The sequence below is a fragment of the Pantherophis guttatus genome, chromosome 8 (genome assembly GCF_059756535.1).
Source record: "Pantherophis guttatus breed Tessera chromosome 8, ASM5975653v1, whole genome shotgun sequence".
In the NCBI taxonomy this organism is placed as follows: domain Eukaryota; kingdom Metazoa; phylum Chordata; class Lepidosauria; order Squamata; family Colubridae; genus Pantherophis; species Pantherophis guttatus.
This window is the reverse complement of record NC_142070.1, coordinates 45,857,912-45,873,388: the sequence shown is the minus strand read 5'-3', so window position 1 is coordinate 45,873,388 and position 15,477 is coordinate 45,857,912. Positions and strand designations below refer to the sequence as shown.

General features: G+C 38.6%; 1 protein-coding gene across 9 annotated transcripts in view; it reads left to right on the top strand.

The window, feature by feature from the left end:
- Positions 1-15,477, top strand: part of TENM3 (teneurin transmembrane protein 3) — a 1,586,501-nt gene that overhangs the window by 1,197,310 nt on the left and 373,714 nt on the right. For all 9 annotated transcript variants that reach the window (XM_087874734.1, XM_087874727.1, XM_087874726.1 and 6 more), the window contains one exon: positions 12,820-13,098. In XM_087874734.1, the coding sequence (XP_087730860.1) occupies positions 12,820-13,098 (279 nt within the window). The remainder of the gene's footprint in view (positions 1-12,819; positions 13,099-15,477) is intronic.

Sequence of the window (15,477 nt, the reverse complement as noted above, 5' to 3'; positions counted from 1 at the left end):
TGCTAAGAGTCACAAAATGAGACTGGTGGCTATATACAGTGCATTCAGAAAGTATTCAGATCACCTTCACTTTTGTCAATTTTGTTATGCTTCAGCCTGGTTCTACAGTTGTTGAAAAAAAATTTTCTCATTAATCTGCACTCAGTACCCCATTATGACAAAGTGAAAACAGAGTTTTAGAAATGTCTGTAAATTTATTAAAAAGGAAAAAAACAGAAATATCACATTGACATAAGTATTTAGACCCTTTACTCAGTACTTTGTTGAAACATCTTTGACAGCAATAACAGCCTTGAATCTTTTTGGATGTGATGCAACAAGCTTTGCACACCTTGATTGAGGGACTTTCTGCCATTCTTCCTTGCAAATCCTCTCAAACTCAATCAGATTGGATGGCAAACTGTCGATGGACAGCCATTTTCAGGTCCCTCCAGAGATGTTCAATAGGGTTCAAGTCTCTGTGTTGTCTTGGCTGTGTGCTTAGGTTTGTTGTCATGATGGAAAGTGAACCTTCAGTCCAGTCTGAGGTCCTGAGCACTGTGGTTTTCATTGAGGTTATCCCTGTACTTTGCTTCATTCAGCTTTCCCTCAGCCCTGATCAATCTCCTAATCCCTGCTGCTGAAAAACACCCCCACAGCATGGTGCTGCCACCACCATGTTTCATTGTTGGGATGATATTGGGCAGGTAATGAGTGGTGCCTGGTTTTCCCAAGATATAATGTTTATAATTGAAGCCAAACAGTTCAATCTTGGTTTCATCAGACCAGTGAATCTTGTTCCTCACAGTCTGAGTTTGCTTTTTTGCAAACTCCAAGTGGGCTTTCATGTGTTTTGCACTGAGGAGAGGCTTCCCTCTAACCACTCTGCCATTAAGCCCAGATTGGTGGATGGCTGCAGTGATGGTTGTCCTTCTGGAACTCTGTCCCATCTCCACACAGGATCATAGGAGTGAGCTCCTATGGTCAGAGTGACCATTGGGCTCCTATGGTCAGAGTGACCATTGGGCTCTTGGTCACTTCTCTTATCGGGGCCCTTTTCTGTCGATTGCTCAATTTGACCATGCAATCATCTCTTGGAAGAGTCCTGGTTGTGCCAAACTTCTTCCATTTGAGAAGAAGTTTGGCCACTATGCTCTTAGGAACCTTTAGTGCAGCAGACATTTTATTGTAGCATTCCCCAGAGCTGTTCCTTGCAATAATCATCTTTCTGAGTTCTGAGTTCCTTTGACCTCATGGCTTTTGCTCTGCTACAATATACATTGTCAGCTGTGAGGCCTTTTATAAAGGTTTTGTGCCTTTCTAAAACAAGTCCAATCAATTTAATATACCACAGGTGGACACCAGTCAAGGTGTAGCAACGTATCAGCAATGATCAAGAGAAATGGGAGACACGAGCTAAATTTTAAGTGTTGTTGCAAAGGGTCTGAATACTTATGCCAAGGTGATATTTCAGGTTCTTTTAACATATTTTAAGGGTCTAGAAAGCTAACCTAATCTCAGGGGGAATGATAGTCCAGAAGGCAGGGACCACAGCAGAAAAAGTATACCATCTAGGTCCTGCCAAATGGATCTCCTTTGGAGATAGGATCCACATGATCCTCCTCCTGCCTGACCTGATGGGATGGGATGGCAGAATTGGGAAGAGGCAGTCCCTCAAATAACCTGGTCCTATGCCATGTAAGGCTTTAAAGGTCAAAACTAGCACCTTGAATTGCATCCAGAAGCAAACTGGCAAGCAATGAACATTGCGGAACAGAGATGGAATGTGTGCTCTCCTAGAGTGCATTCTGCACCAAATAAAGCTTCTGAATAACTTCAAGTGCAGCCTCATACAGAGCATATTAGAGTGAGTGATTTCTTTTAGAGCTGACCAGAGAATGAGTAACTATGAATAGAGCCTCGTGGTACAGGAAAGCACAGAACTTGCACACACAAAGACACCCCTAACCTCAAGTGCCACTGAATCTAGAAGGACTTCTAATTGTGCACTGGGTCTGTTTGGGGCAGTACCACTCTATGCAGGATCAAAGATGGTAAAATGCCATATCCAGATGGCTTCAAACTCCAGAGCCATTGCCTGTGTTCAGTTGAAACCTGTTGTTCTCCACCCAGACCTCTACAGCTTTCAGGTTTAGGGACAGGACATCAACAACATCACTTACTTTACCTAGGATGAAGATATATAATTGAATATCATCAGGGGTGGGATTCAGCTGGATTGGACTGGTTCAGTCAAACCGGATGTTAATTTGAATCTGGTTCGCTGAACCAGTTGTTCCAAGGACTGGCTGACTCTGCCCATCCCACTCCGCCCCTCCACGTGACCTGTTTTGGATGCCAGGTAAGTGCAGGGCACAGAGGCTGTGGGAGGGTGAAAAACAAGCCTACCGGAAGTCTGGAAAGAGGCCTGTTTCTGGCTCCAGAGGGCCTCCAGTGCTTGGGGACGGTCATTTTCACCCTCCCAGTGGCTCGAGGAAAGCCTCCGGAGCCTGGCGAGGGCAAAAAATGGGCCTACTGGAAGTACTGGAAGTCTGGAAACTGACCCATTTCCGGCCTCCGGAGCCCCGGGGGAGGCCATTTTCACCCTCCTGGAGGCTCCAGGAAAGGCTCTGGAGCCTGGGGAGGACAAAAAAATGGGCCTACCAGAAGTCAGGAAACGGGCCCATTTCCAGACTCTGGAGGGCTTCCGGTGCCCGGGGAAGGCCGTTTTTGCCCTCCTGGAGGCTCGAGGAAAGCCTCCGGAGCCTGGGGAGGGCAAAAACACCCCCCCGCCATGTTGCAGGAGGCCGAGTAGGTCACACCCCCATGGCCACACCCACCCAGCAAATGGGCAGTGAACTGGTTGCTGAAATTTTTCAATCCCTTTCCTGAATATCATTAACATATTGATGATGTCTCACACTATGATGATGGATGATCTCATCAATGGGTTTATGTAGATGTTAATTAGGAGTTTGGAGAGTACCAAACTCTGTGGAACTCCATGGAGTAGAAGCTGGGGATAGGTCAACAAAATATCAAGTGATCCAACTTTCAGCTCTCATCTGAGAGGTTACTCAGTTCATACTGCTTGAGGGGGGAGGAGAGCACACCATTCAAAACTTTATTACCAAGCCAACAACTAGGCGACATCTGGACATCAGATTTAATTGGCTCTAAAATGGTCACATTATCTCTTCATGATTCTGATCATCTAGACAAAAATGACCTCAAAAGAAACAAATCCTATAATAGGTCTTAGGTATCAGCCTTATTTTGCTGCTACTCTCTTTCAGATCCACCAGACACCACTCTTTAGACATCACATTGTGTCTGGGGAGTTCTTCAAGTCCCAAGCTAAATTTTGGGACCACAAAGCACACCGGACCATAATAGTGATAATTGTTAAGGGCCAGGAAATCCTGTGCCTGTTGCTGCCTCCTGTTTTGTCCATAGCACCTCTGCAACCACAAATGGCCACTGCAAGCACAAATGCTGACACAAGTTCACCAAGCAATCCTGAAATAAAGAGCACACCTCTCATTGCCTTTATTTCTGAGCCTCCAATAATAGTTTCTGACATTACTGTGATGTTCGCCCAACCAAAAACCATCTCTACACTGGCCCACCAAGCCGCCTCATCTACCAGAATGGCTCAAAAAAAATCTCTACTTTTGTGGTAAATGACATGTGCCTCTGCTCTCCATAGCACACAGTTAGGATGCGTGGTCCAGTTGATCTAGCCTGGGAACCAATCTGTGTATATCAATTGAAAAATGGCTCAAAAAGGGGCAAGTGAATGCAGAAACTCACCCACTAGTTGCATAGTTTAATCTCTCATCTTTATTTTTCTCAAACCCTTTGCTACACGCAAAATACTTTTAAAAACATAACTGCCCCTCTAACACAAAGAGACACATCCTTCACTCTTGTTGCCATCTTTTTGCAAACCAATACTCTTTATAAAACAGCCATTTGACAATTGTTTATATATATACATATACATATACATATACATATACATATACATATACATATACATATACATATACAATAACATATACATATACATATACATATATATAGGTCTTTGGTTATTCGGGTCTTCTCCCACGTAAAATTGGAAGTGTCTTGGCGACGTTTCGACGAAGTCTCATTCGTCATCTTCAGGCTGGTGTTCTCGGCTCCTGGAAGCACGAAGCCGAGAACACCAGCCTGAAGATGACGAATGAGACTTCGTCGAAACGTCGCCAAGACACTTCCAATTTTACGTGGGAGAAGACCCGAATAACCAAAGACCTACATACAAACACCCGCGAAAACCTGAGAATATATATATATATATTATTTGATTTCTATACCGCCCTACTCCCGAAGGACTCAGGGCGGTGCACAGCCAAACAATAAAACACATACATACAAAATTTAAAAGTAGAATAAAATCAAATTAAATAATTTTGGCCCCGACAAATTTAAAACCCCAAACTTTTAAAACCAATTTAAAATTGAATGTATAAAATACTAAAAGATATTTAAAAATTAAAAATCTTTTATAAAAGAGGGAGAAAATTAGGCCAGGCCCGCCTGGTGAAATAGTAAGGTCTTTAAAGCACGGCGGAAGGTGCGCAGATCCGGGATCCTCCGTATCTCTGGGGGGAGCTCGTTCCAGATAGTAGGTGCCCCCATAGAGAAGGCTCTCCCCCTGGGGGCCGTCAGTCGGCATTGTTTGGCTGAAGGCACCCGGAGGAGCCCCTCTCTATGGGAGCGTACCGGCCGGTGGGAGGCTATTGGTGGTAGTAGGCGGTCCCGCAAGTACCCAGGTCCTAAGCCATGGAGCGCTTTAAAGGTGGTAACCAAAACCTTGAAGCGCACCCGGAAGACCACCGGGAGCCAGTGCAGCTCGCGCAGGAGGGGTGTTACATGGGAATGCCATGTCGCTCCCATTACCACCCGCGCGGCCGCACTCTGCGCCAGTTGGAGCCTCCAGGTGCTCCTCAAGGGGAGCCCCATGTAGAGAGTGTTGCAATAGTCCAGGCTGGAGGTGACAAGGGCATGAGTGACCGTGCGTAACGAGTCCAGATCCAGAAAGGGACGCAACTGGCGAATCAGGCGAACCTGATGAAAAATCCTCCCGGTCACAGCTGTCAAGTCTATCTTCTACCTCCTCGGATTTGTCTGACCAAGAAAAAGGAACAGCTATAATTATATACTGTGTATTAAAATTACTGTGTACTTTAGCCATATACTCTCCACCTGGAATGGTATAATGCTTCTAATCAGAGTTTGGCAACACCTGGATCTTGATAGTTATTTTTCTTCATTATAGTGTTTCAGTGGTTCAGTGGTTCCCCAGTTTCTTAATCCAATGTACATATTTTGGATGTGTAGATTAATTTTGAAGATTAGTAATCTCCACCTCTTGGTGCCAATTATCTCATTTTGAATTATAAAAGAAATAAATTATAGGCATGTGGCTGTGACCAATGACAAAGCCCATTTGACAAAATATATATCTGCTAGGATTAGCATGTAAGTACAAGATGGGCTACCTAATTTGGTATTTGAGCTATAGGTATTTTAACAGTTTTAAAAATGGTTCTGAAATAATAGTATATTGCAAACTGAAAATGAGTCAGCATTTTATATGGTTGTAAAGAAGTAAAATGCTTTTTTACATTGAATCCCAGAAGTATAGTTTCCACTTTATAATACATTATTCTGTATTGATCTGATCTCATCTTGAGTACTGCATCCAGTTCTGGATATGATACTTAGGAAGGATTCAGACACATTGGAATGCATTCAGATGAGAGCAATAAAGGAAGATTAGGGAATTAGAAATTAAGTCTCTATTGTTTTTATTAAGACAGATTGAAGGAGTGGGGAATAAGAACACTCTTCAAATACCTGAAAGTATATCACACAGAAAGTGGTCAAGATGTACTCTCTAGAATGCCTGACACAAAATAATGGATGTAGGTTATTTTATAAGTAGGCAGTGAATGTTAGAAAAAAGAGTGAGAGTAATTTGACAACAGAACAGATTATGCTCTAAATCTGCCTCCCTCTAACTGATGAAATCAAGGAAACGATCTTACAGAAGAGCTCAAATACAGCAACAAGTAGGATGATGTCAAGCTCCAAGAAAATCAAGATATCCAGAAAGTTTAAATGGATATAAAGATTTATTGTAAGCTTAAATTCTCTACAAGAATGTGAACTACTAATGACCAAGGGAAATTAGCGGGAGATAGAAGGAATTCAAGATGGGCTGGACTTAAATGTCTTGTTGGCACGAAGGGACTCATGATTGATGATGCGTTTGATCACTTCTTCTGCCTGGTCATTTCCTACAGATGGATTCCTGCTGAGATCTGTAAAGCACTAGACCAGGGGTGGGGAACTGTGGCCCTTTTACAACTTGTGGACTTCAACTCCCAGAATTCCTGAGACAGCCACAGTTGCCCACCCCTGCACTAGACCCAAATTCCTTGCAAGCATTCCAGGACATCTTGGAAGATACTTTGCCCATTGAAGAGATAACTGATGACTTTTGTGATTCGCTCATTGTGGCTTTCTAAAATAAGGGAAATAAATCAGATTGCACTCTTGCCCATCATATGGAAAATCTTTCCCTGCATTGTCATAAACAAACTTGGCACTGTCTCAGAAAGAAACCTCCCAGAGGTGCTGGTTGACTTTTGGCCAAAACTAAGTATAGAAGACATTATATTTGTTGTAAGGCAAGTCCAGATGAGGTGTGTTGAGCAGAACAAGCCCCTTTACTCTCTCTTCATTGACCCAATGAAGGCATTTGACACTGTAACCTCTCTGGATCATTCTGAGATGTTATGGATGTCCGAGGAAATTCCTGAAGTTGATTCAACCACTAAATAATGGAGTGGCAGGACAGGTTTTTTTACAATGGTGTTATATCAACTGCATTTGCCATTTCCAAAGGGAGTAAAACAGGGTTGTCTGCTAGCCACAGTCCTATTCAATATGTTCTTCATCTGCATGTTATTACATCTTGTCAGGGTCTGAAGGAGGAAGTCTATGTCAGATATCAAATGGACAGCTCTTTTTAACTTTCACTGCTTGAATGTGCAGATAAAGTGCCTCTACACAGTCATTCAAAAACCGTTTGCTTATAATTGTGCTCCTGACTCACAAAGACAGCAGTTACAGTTCATGGCTAACAAATTCTCAGAAGCTGTTATGCTTTTCATCCTAATTATCAGCCTGAACAAGATTGAAATACTTCACCAGTCCATACCAAACCCATGAAACAAAAATCACTGTTAACAACACCCACCTGACAAAAAACAGCTTCAAATACATGGGAACCAACATCTTGAGTGATGGGTCTTTGAACAAAGTAATTGATTCCAAAATAAGCAAGGCCAACCAGACACTATGGTTGTTATGTCCTAGAATGCTCAGTCAGCACAAAATCTCTACAAAGCTAAAAGCTACAGAGCTATGGTTCCCTTCCCTCCTATATGGATGTGAGTTTTGGACTCTGTTATCAAACAACTGGAGAAATTTGAGATGTGCATTCTCCATTCTCTTTGGCATTCATTGGCAAAAATGGGTATTTGGATACCCATTTTTGCCAACGAATGCCAATGAATGCCTTGGATCATGCAGAGTTCACCAGCATTAGTCCCTAATCATCTCAGCCCTGATGAGATTGGTGGGACACGTCGTCAGAATGGATGACTGCTGCATATTTTGCCAATTGCTGTGTAATCTACTGGAGTCTAGGTAGAGAACTCAACTGCTCAAGAGCTACAAAGACACTATGAAAGAAAGCTTACATCACTGTGACATCCAGTCAAAGAAGCAGCAGCTGCTAACAGAACCTGCTGGCAAACTGTGCTATGAAGCCTCCACCAGGTTTGAAGATAGGCACAACCAAACACTGATAAAAAATTGTGAGCATTGTCAGGAACTGCAAACCACCTCTGTGTCCACAGATAACTACATACCTCAGATCTGAAGGACTACCTTATATATTATGGCCAAAATTTGAAAAGAGCCTTAAAACCAATACAAAAATGCAAAAGGAAAAGAAGCCAATTAATGAATGTGTATTGAAGAATATTAGGATTTTTCAGAGAAATTAGAGGATTAAAACTGATAATAATAATAATTATATACATACACAATGAAGTCATTCATAAATGGGACAGATGCTTTATGTATATTTTTCCAAGTTGTGTATGTTGCTTTCTCTTTTAGGTCCTAGTTATTAAACTACGTTCTTTATGCTTGTACTTTAAACACACATCTTGTGAATAGGTAAAATATTTATTCTAAGTAATATCTCCTTTGTTCATTTGTTTTATACATTAATATAGCACATTTTATTTATTTTGCTTTTTATTCAGTCCAGAAAACTGATGTAAAAACTCAATCCCAAAATACATTAGTAGAACAAATATATTTTAACATTATATGTTAAATTTGTAACTTTACAAGTGACATTCTTTAATAAATATTTGACCAATTGTTTGGTCAAATTTGTTTATTTGACCAATAAACAAATATATTAAATATACAATAATATGTATTTTAAATCTAAAATAAGGATAGCAAAGTATAGCAGTTGTTACAACTAGTCTGCACAGTAAACTGGATGAGGACTTACTCAAATCTGTTCTGCATCTGTCTGAGCATTGGATCATGATAAAGTGAAATGTATTCACTTTGAATGTGATGTTATTCCTGTGTTTGGTACACATTTTATTATATGACATTTTCTTTCACTAAAGTCTGGTGTTCAATATGGGATCATAATAACTGTAGCTTCCTTCTTGATTTTATTTATTGTTCTCCCAAATATGCTCAAGAATTAGCATGAAATATTTTGAATAAACCATTTCTTAGTATTGTCCTGCATGATTCATAGTTTGGAAATAAAGCATAGTGTTGGAGGCCCAGAAAATGTTGATAAACACTATATTTAAATATGTGGAATAGTAATACATTCTATAGATATATGCAGCATTTAAATATGATGAATTGATTGATAAACATGGATATTTTTCAGTTGATAGATCAAAGAAAATTTGTCTAATTTATTTTAATAGAATGAATCATAGAATAGAATAGAATCATTTATGATTATAAGAACAAATTAAAAATAAGAGTAAATATTGGTTTGTATAATTTAAATAAAAACATCCACATGTTATTAATACTGCTTTATAAAACCTGAGTAAGGCCACACCTGGAATACTGCATCCAGTTTTGGTTACCACATTGCAAAAAAGATGTTGAGACTTTGGAAGAAGTGTAAAGAACTTCTTCCAAAGAAGCAGTATGATTAAAGCAGTGGTGAAATGTAAAATTTGTTACTACTGGTTCTGTGGGTGTGGCTTGGTGTGTGGGGGGGTAATGTGACTGGGTGGGCATGGCCAACTTTTTTTTTTTTTTTACTTTAAAAAGCATTTTTTCTACAACCTTAAGAGGTTGCAGAAAAAAATGCTTTTAGAAGCCTCTGACAATCAGGCAACTCAGCTGGGATCGCCAGAGGCTTTTAAAGGCATTTTTTTTTCTACAACCTCTTCGGCCAAAGAGGTTGCAGAAAAAAATGCTTTTAAAAGCCTCTGACGATCCCAGCTGAGCCACACGATCATCAGAGGTTTTTTTCTTTTTCTTTTTAAAAGCATTTTTTCGGGCCAAAGAGGTTGCAGGAAGAAATGCTTTTAAAAGTTAAAAAAAACAGCCTCTGATTATTGCGCGGCTCAGCTGGGCATGTGGGGGGGCAGGGATTTTTGCTACCAGTTCTCCAAACCACCCACCACCATCACTACCGGATCGGGTGATCCGGTCCAAACCAGGAGCATTTCACCCCTGGATTAAAGGCCTGGAGAGAAAAACATATGAAGAACGGTTGCAGGAATTGGGTATAGCTAGTCTAGAAAAAAGAAGGAGTAGAGGTGACATGATAGCAGTATTCCAGTATATGAGGAGCTGCCATATTGTCTGAAATGGTACAGGTTTCCTGCTTGATCAGGGGGTTGGATTAGAAGACCTTCCAGCTCTATTCTGATTGATTGATTGATTGATAATAAAAGTGTCAGCTAATGCTTAAACATCAGTCTTGAATATTCAAAATATACTTTCCTATGAAGCTTCTTCCTGCTTTTGCTAATATTCAAATTAGTAAATGTATGTATTTGATCTTTGGCACTTTTATTTTCTAAAGATAGGTTGTTAGATATAACGGACATGGGAACACAACATTATGCTAAAAAAATAAATAAGCATTTTTAGCACATAGCGTATTTGGAGAAACAGACTTCTAGTCTGAATTTATATGCTATTGCTTGAAAGTCAAAAATTAAATTGTGACTGACAGCTTACATAGGTGAATATTATATTCACCGTGACTGACAGCTTACATAGGTGAATATTATATTTGTGAATTCACAAGAAGAATTATAAACATACACACTTTAAATTTTTATGCTAGTTTTATACATTATACTAGGCCATAAAGTATTTTGTCTTAGCATATAAGCACAGTGATTGTTGTTTGTAAAGAGTGTTTTATAGCTTGGTGAAATATGTCAGCGTATCTCTTAGTGTACATTTTCAAGTTATGATAGCGTTACCCCCTAGACATATAGTAAAATATCTGTTTTGAATTTAAGTTATGCTAATCTTATACGTCAAGTGTCATTTGATTGCAGTAGAAATTTTCATTGAATGAATGAATGAATCAATGAATATTCCATTCACTTTTGTCAATTTAGAACTAAAAAATCAAACTGTACAACAGCTAAACATTGCTGATGATATGGCAGCATTTAGTGAATGTGCAGAGAATTCTAGATTTTAATCTTTAAACAGCCAACAGTAAACTATATAGTGTGATTCTTGTTTAAACGTTTTATTGTTTACTGATTCATCCTAATAGCCTTCACACAGTTTACTTTCCATTATGGACTATTTAGTGTTGAGACACTTATCTTTTTCCCTCCATGCATTTTTATTCTGTTATGTATGTGCAACATAGTGATAAGTACTCTTTGATTTGTAGATAATTGCAGCAACTGTTTACATTATTTATGAGTGTCTTAGAATCCATTTACAATCCTGACTCAGATAAAACTGATTGCAACAACTGATAAGACCACAACAATAAAGTAATTAACTGGCTCAGTTAAAAGCTGCCTGGTCTGGGGCATTAACTCTATTTGCATTTCATGAACCATGCATTCAGTTTTCTGTCCTTTTTGAATCTGCTCACTTCAATAATATTGTTAGGTATACATATATTTACATTTGCCACAAAAAGGCATATAAGATCAACATTAGATTACTTGTGGGAAATAATTTTTTTGAAAAAAGCGATTAGTATTATTTTTACTGTTTTATTCTCTATTTTTCTTTTAAAATTATGTGAAGTAACTTTCAAACATTAAAAATAAACCTTTGAAATATAATCGTAGTGAGGTGGGAATTTTTGTTGCCCCTGGATTTGCAGTAGCTTATGGTGGACACTGATTATATTCAGTGCGGGTCTGGATGGGGAGGAACAGGCTCCGATTCAACCCCTCCAAGACTGAGTGGCTGTGGCTGCCGGCGTCCCGATATAGTCAGCTGGTGCCATCGCTGACTATTGGGGGCGAGACATTGGCCCCCACGGAGAGGGCGCGTAACTTGGGTGTCCTCCTGGACGCACGACTGTCTTTAGAAGAGCATATGACGGCTGTGGCCAGGGGGGCTTTCTATCAGGTTTGCCTGATACGCCAGTTGCGCCCCTTTCTGGATCGGGACTCCTTATGCATGGTCACTCATGCCCTCGTTACTTCCCACCTGGACTACTGCAACGCTCTCTACATGGGGCTCCCCTTGAGGAGCACTCGGAGGCTCCAACTGGTGCAGAATGTGGCCGCACGGGTACTTATGGGGGCGACATGGTGCTTCCACGTGACACCTCTCCTGCGGGAGCTGCATTGGCTTCCAGTGGTCTTCCGAGTGCGCTTCAAGGTGTTGGTTCTCATCTTCAAAGCGCTCCATGGCTTAGGACCCCATTACTTACGAGACCACCTTCTGCCTCCGATAACCTCCCACCGGCCAACACGCTCCCACAGAGAGGGCCTCCTCAGGGTGCCGTCTGTCAGGCAATGTCGGCTGGCGACCCCCCGGGGAAGAGCCTTCTCTGTGGGGGCACCCGCTCTCCGGAATGAGCTACCCCCAGGGATACGACTGATCCCGGACCTCCGGACCTTCCGCCGGGCCCTGAAGACTTTTTTATTTCAGCAAGCCGGGCTGGGTTAAAAATCTTTTAATTGGGGAATTTTATGGGCAAGGGATTTTAAATTGGAGAAGCCAAAGATAATTTAATTTTGTTTTAATGTATTTTAATATTTGTATTGTGTGTTTTTAATTTTGGCTGTTCACCGCCCCGAGTCCTTTGGGATAGGGGGCAGTATAAAAAATTTAATAAATAAAATAAATAAATAAATAAATAAATAAATATTATATATATACACACACACACACACACACCCCAATCAGCTTGAGGAACAGGATGGCATCATGTTCTCAGTCCTTCTAGATTTGCAGTGATATATATGAATACTTTGTAGGGATTGAAGAATGGAAGCAGTAATGATGTGAAATGAAGAAAATTAAAAGGTTCATCACATAATGGCAGAATTTAAAATTGACATATTAACTATAGCCATGTGGATTTTAGCAACAAAATTTTAAATATTACTGTACTGGAAAAACTTATATAGTTAATGTGATCTTAATTTAATTACTCTGTTTCTAAGAAAATAAAAAGATTCTTATGTTTTGTTTTTCTTCCCTTATTAGGACAGAATTTTACCCTAAGACAGTTAGGAGTTTGTGAACCAGCGACTCGAAGAGGACTGGCATTTTGTGCTGAAATGGGGCTTCCCCACAGAGGTTACTCTATCAGTGCAGGGTCAGATGCTGACACTGAAAATGAAGGAGTGATGTCTCCAGAGCATGCCATGAGACTATGGGGCAGGGGGGTGAAATCAGGCCGCAGCTCCTGTCTCTCAAGTCGTTCCAACTCAGCTCTTACTTTAACTGATACAGAGCATGAAAACAAGTCCGACAGTGAAAATGGTAAGTTTGTCTTTATGTCTAAAGTTAAAAATCTATTCTAAGACTTTATGTATGAAATACAGTTTTTATTTTTTATTATAATTTAAACAAACATTTAAACAAAACATATGGAAATAGAATTCCTTTGTAAATTTTACTCAATTAATTGTTAAAATAACAAGATTATTCTGGATTAGGTAAAACACACTTATGTCACACGGGTGACATAAGAACACTGAAGTATTATCTCTAATTGCTTTTTCATCCACATGGCTTCATAATTTTGTGGTAGCATATATGCTTTGGTTGAAGAAAGCCCTGTATAGATAATAATAGATATATCTGTCAAATGCCTGACAGCATAAAACAGTTCCATAAGAAATAGAAATTAGAAGACTTTGAACAAAAGAAGTTTCCTGATGAACCCAAACCTTATTTTCGATGTTTTTGAACTGTTTTCATAAAATATAGACTTTTATAAAAATTCATCTTTTTTTAGAATTGTATAGTAATTTAGGTCATACATATTCCTGTATATTTGAAAGACACATGGTGTGCAGAAATAGAGGTAGAGCTTTTCCCAGCATGGAATAGTGGTTGCATTTCCTTTATAAATCTAAACTAATGATGATTTTGCAAACTCTAATAATTTCACTTTATACTTTAGCTGTTCTGAAACAATGAGAATATAATATATATTCTCATATATATAATATATATATATAATTATATAATATATATTCGGAGAAGACCCGAATAACCAAAGACCTATATATATATTTGTGTAATAAAAATGGGAAATTAATTAAAGTAAGATTGTTGAAAAATTCTGTTTTTTTCTGATTTAGTGCAAGAGTTAGAGACAGAAATCACTGCAGAGTAATGTGATGAGAAGCCATTTTTGTTGCTCTTAACAGTCTTCAGTACAAAAAAAATAGAATCAGGATTAGTGTTAAATCAAATAAAAGTAAATTAACTTCTTAAATACTGTATTGTGTAAGATTACAGAAAGTGTTTGGAGAATACTTTGATATTTTCATTCTTCTATTATGAGTTGCAAGATTTAGGGGAGTTATATTTTATTTAGGACTTTTGTTAATGTTTCTAAATTACATTTTTCACATGATAAACCTTAAAATTGAGTCTACTGAGTGATCCTGGAAAGTTGGCCTAAAATATCAATTAAACTCTGATGGAATATTATTAATAATTTTCTGACCAAGATAAATGTAACATGCATGATTGTATGTGTTGGGAGAGATATGAATGGGGATATGCATGTTTTGGAAGAGATAAAAACCATTATGGATTCCTGTAATAATATAGATATATCAATTTTCATATGACAGAAAAAGTAAGTAAATCTTTTCTCTGAGATGATAACATTTAAATTTAAATATATGCCACACCAAAAGTAGCTAACATTGATGTTTGAGCATTTTCCTTTAGTTTGTAATATCAGGCAAAGCAGTCTAATTTTATAAGAACTAGATCTGCTTATATTCGCAACAGCAATTCAACTTACTTGGGAATAATTCCTACTAAAACAGATATTCTATTCCTGAGACAACGTATACCTTGTGTTGTGGATTGTAAGACTTGCAATCTTCACCAGCATAGTTTGATTTGAATGTATCGAGGATCAGGAGATGATCCCAATAATAGCCTTATTACATAGTAAATACATACTTTTTTCTCAGAATATAAATGTTTTTCCCCAATGGAAACTATTATATTACTGTAATTTTCAAAATTATTAGGGACTCTCAGTATTTTATTCTGCTTTAGATTGAATATAGCATATATTTATAGGAATATACAGCAGATTGATTTAATTTCTGTTAATTGTGTAAGTGATACAGTTATCTTATTCTTACTCTCTTTCTCAATAGTATGCTATATCTGACTTTAGCCATATTAAGAGGTTGTGCCCAAGAAGCATGCAAATGATTTATGCTTGTATGGATGAGTTGAAAACATCTCAAAGTGAAAGTGACAATTTCAAGATGTTAAGGCAAAATTATTTTTATAAATATCATGTAAATGAAATGTAGATACTATATATATTAGAACTAAGTCATAAAGTTAATATCAAAACAGGAGTTCAGACACACACATCGAATTCATTTCACTTTTTTTTTTACAAGCCAAATATGCACTCCATATTCTTTCTTCCTCTCAATGTTCTCTTCCTCTTCTCATGTTTATCCTTTGTTGTTGCTTTTTAACCTGTTTAACTTTCTCAAATCATTCATTCTTTTCTTTGTTTTATTCCATAGCTCTTTCCCATCTATTTACCCACACCTTGGTTCTCCCTTTGTTTCAAGTATTTTGTAGGAGAAGAAATGAAATATAGGACAACCATAGTGGGGAAATCTGCAACTGTAGGGAGTAAGAAGA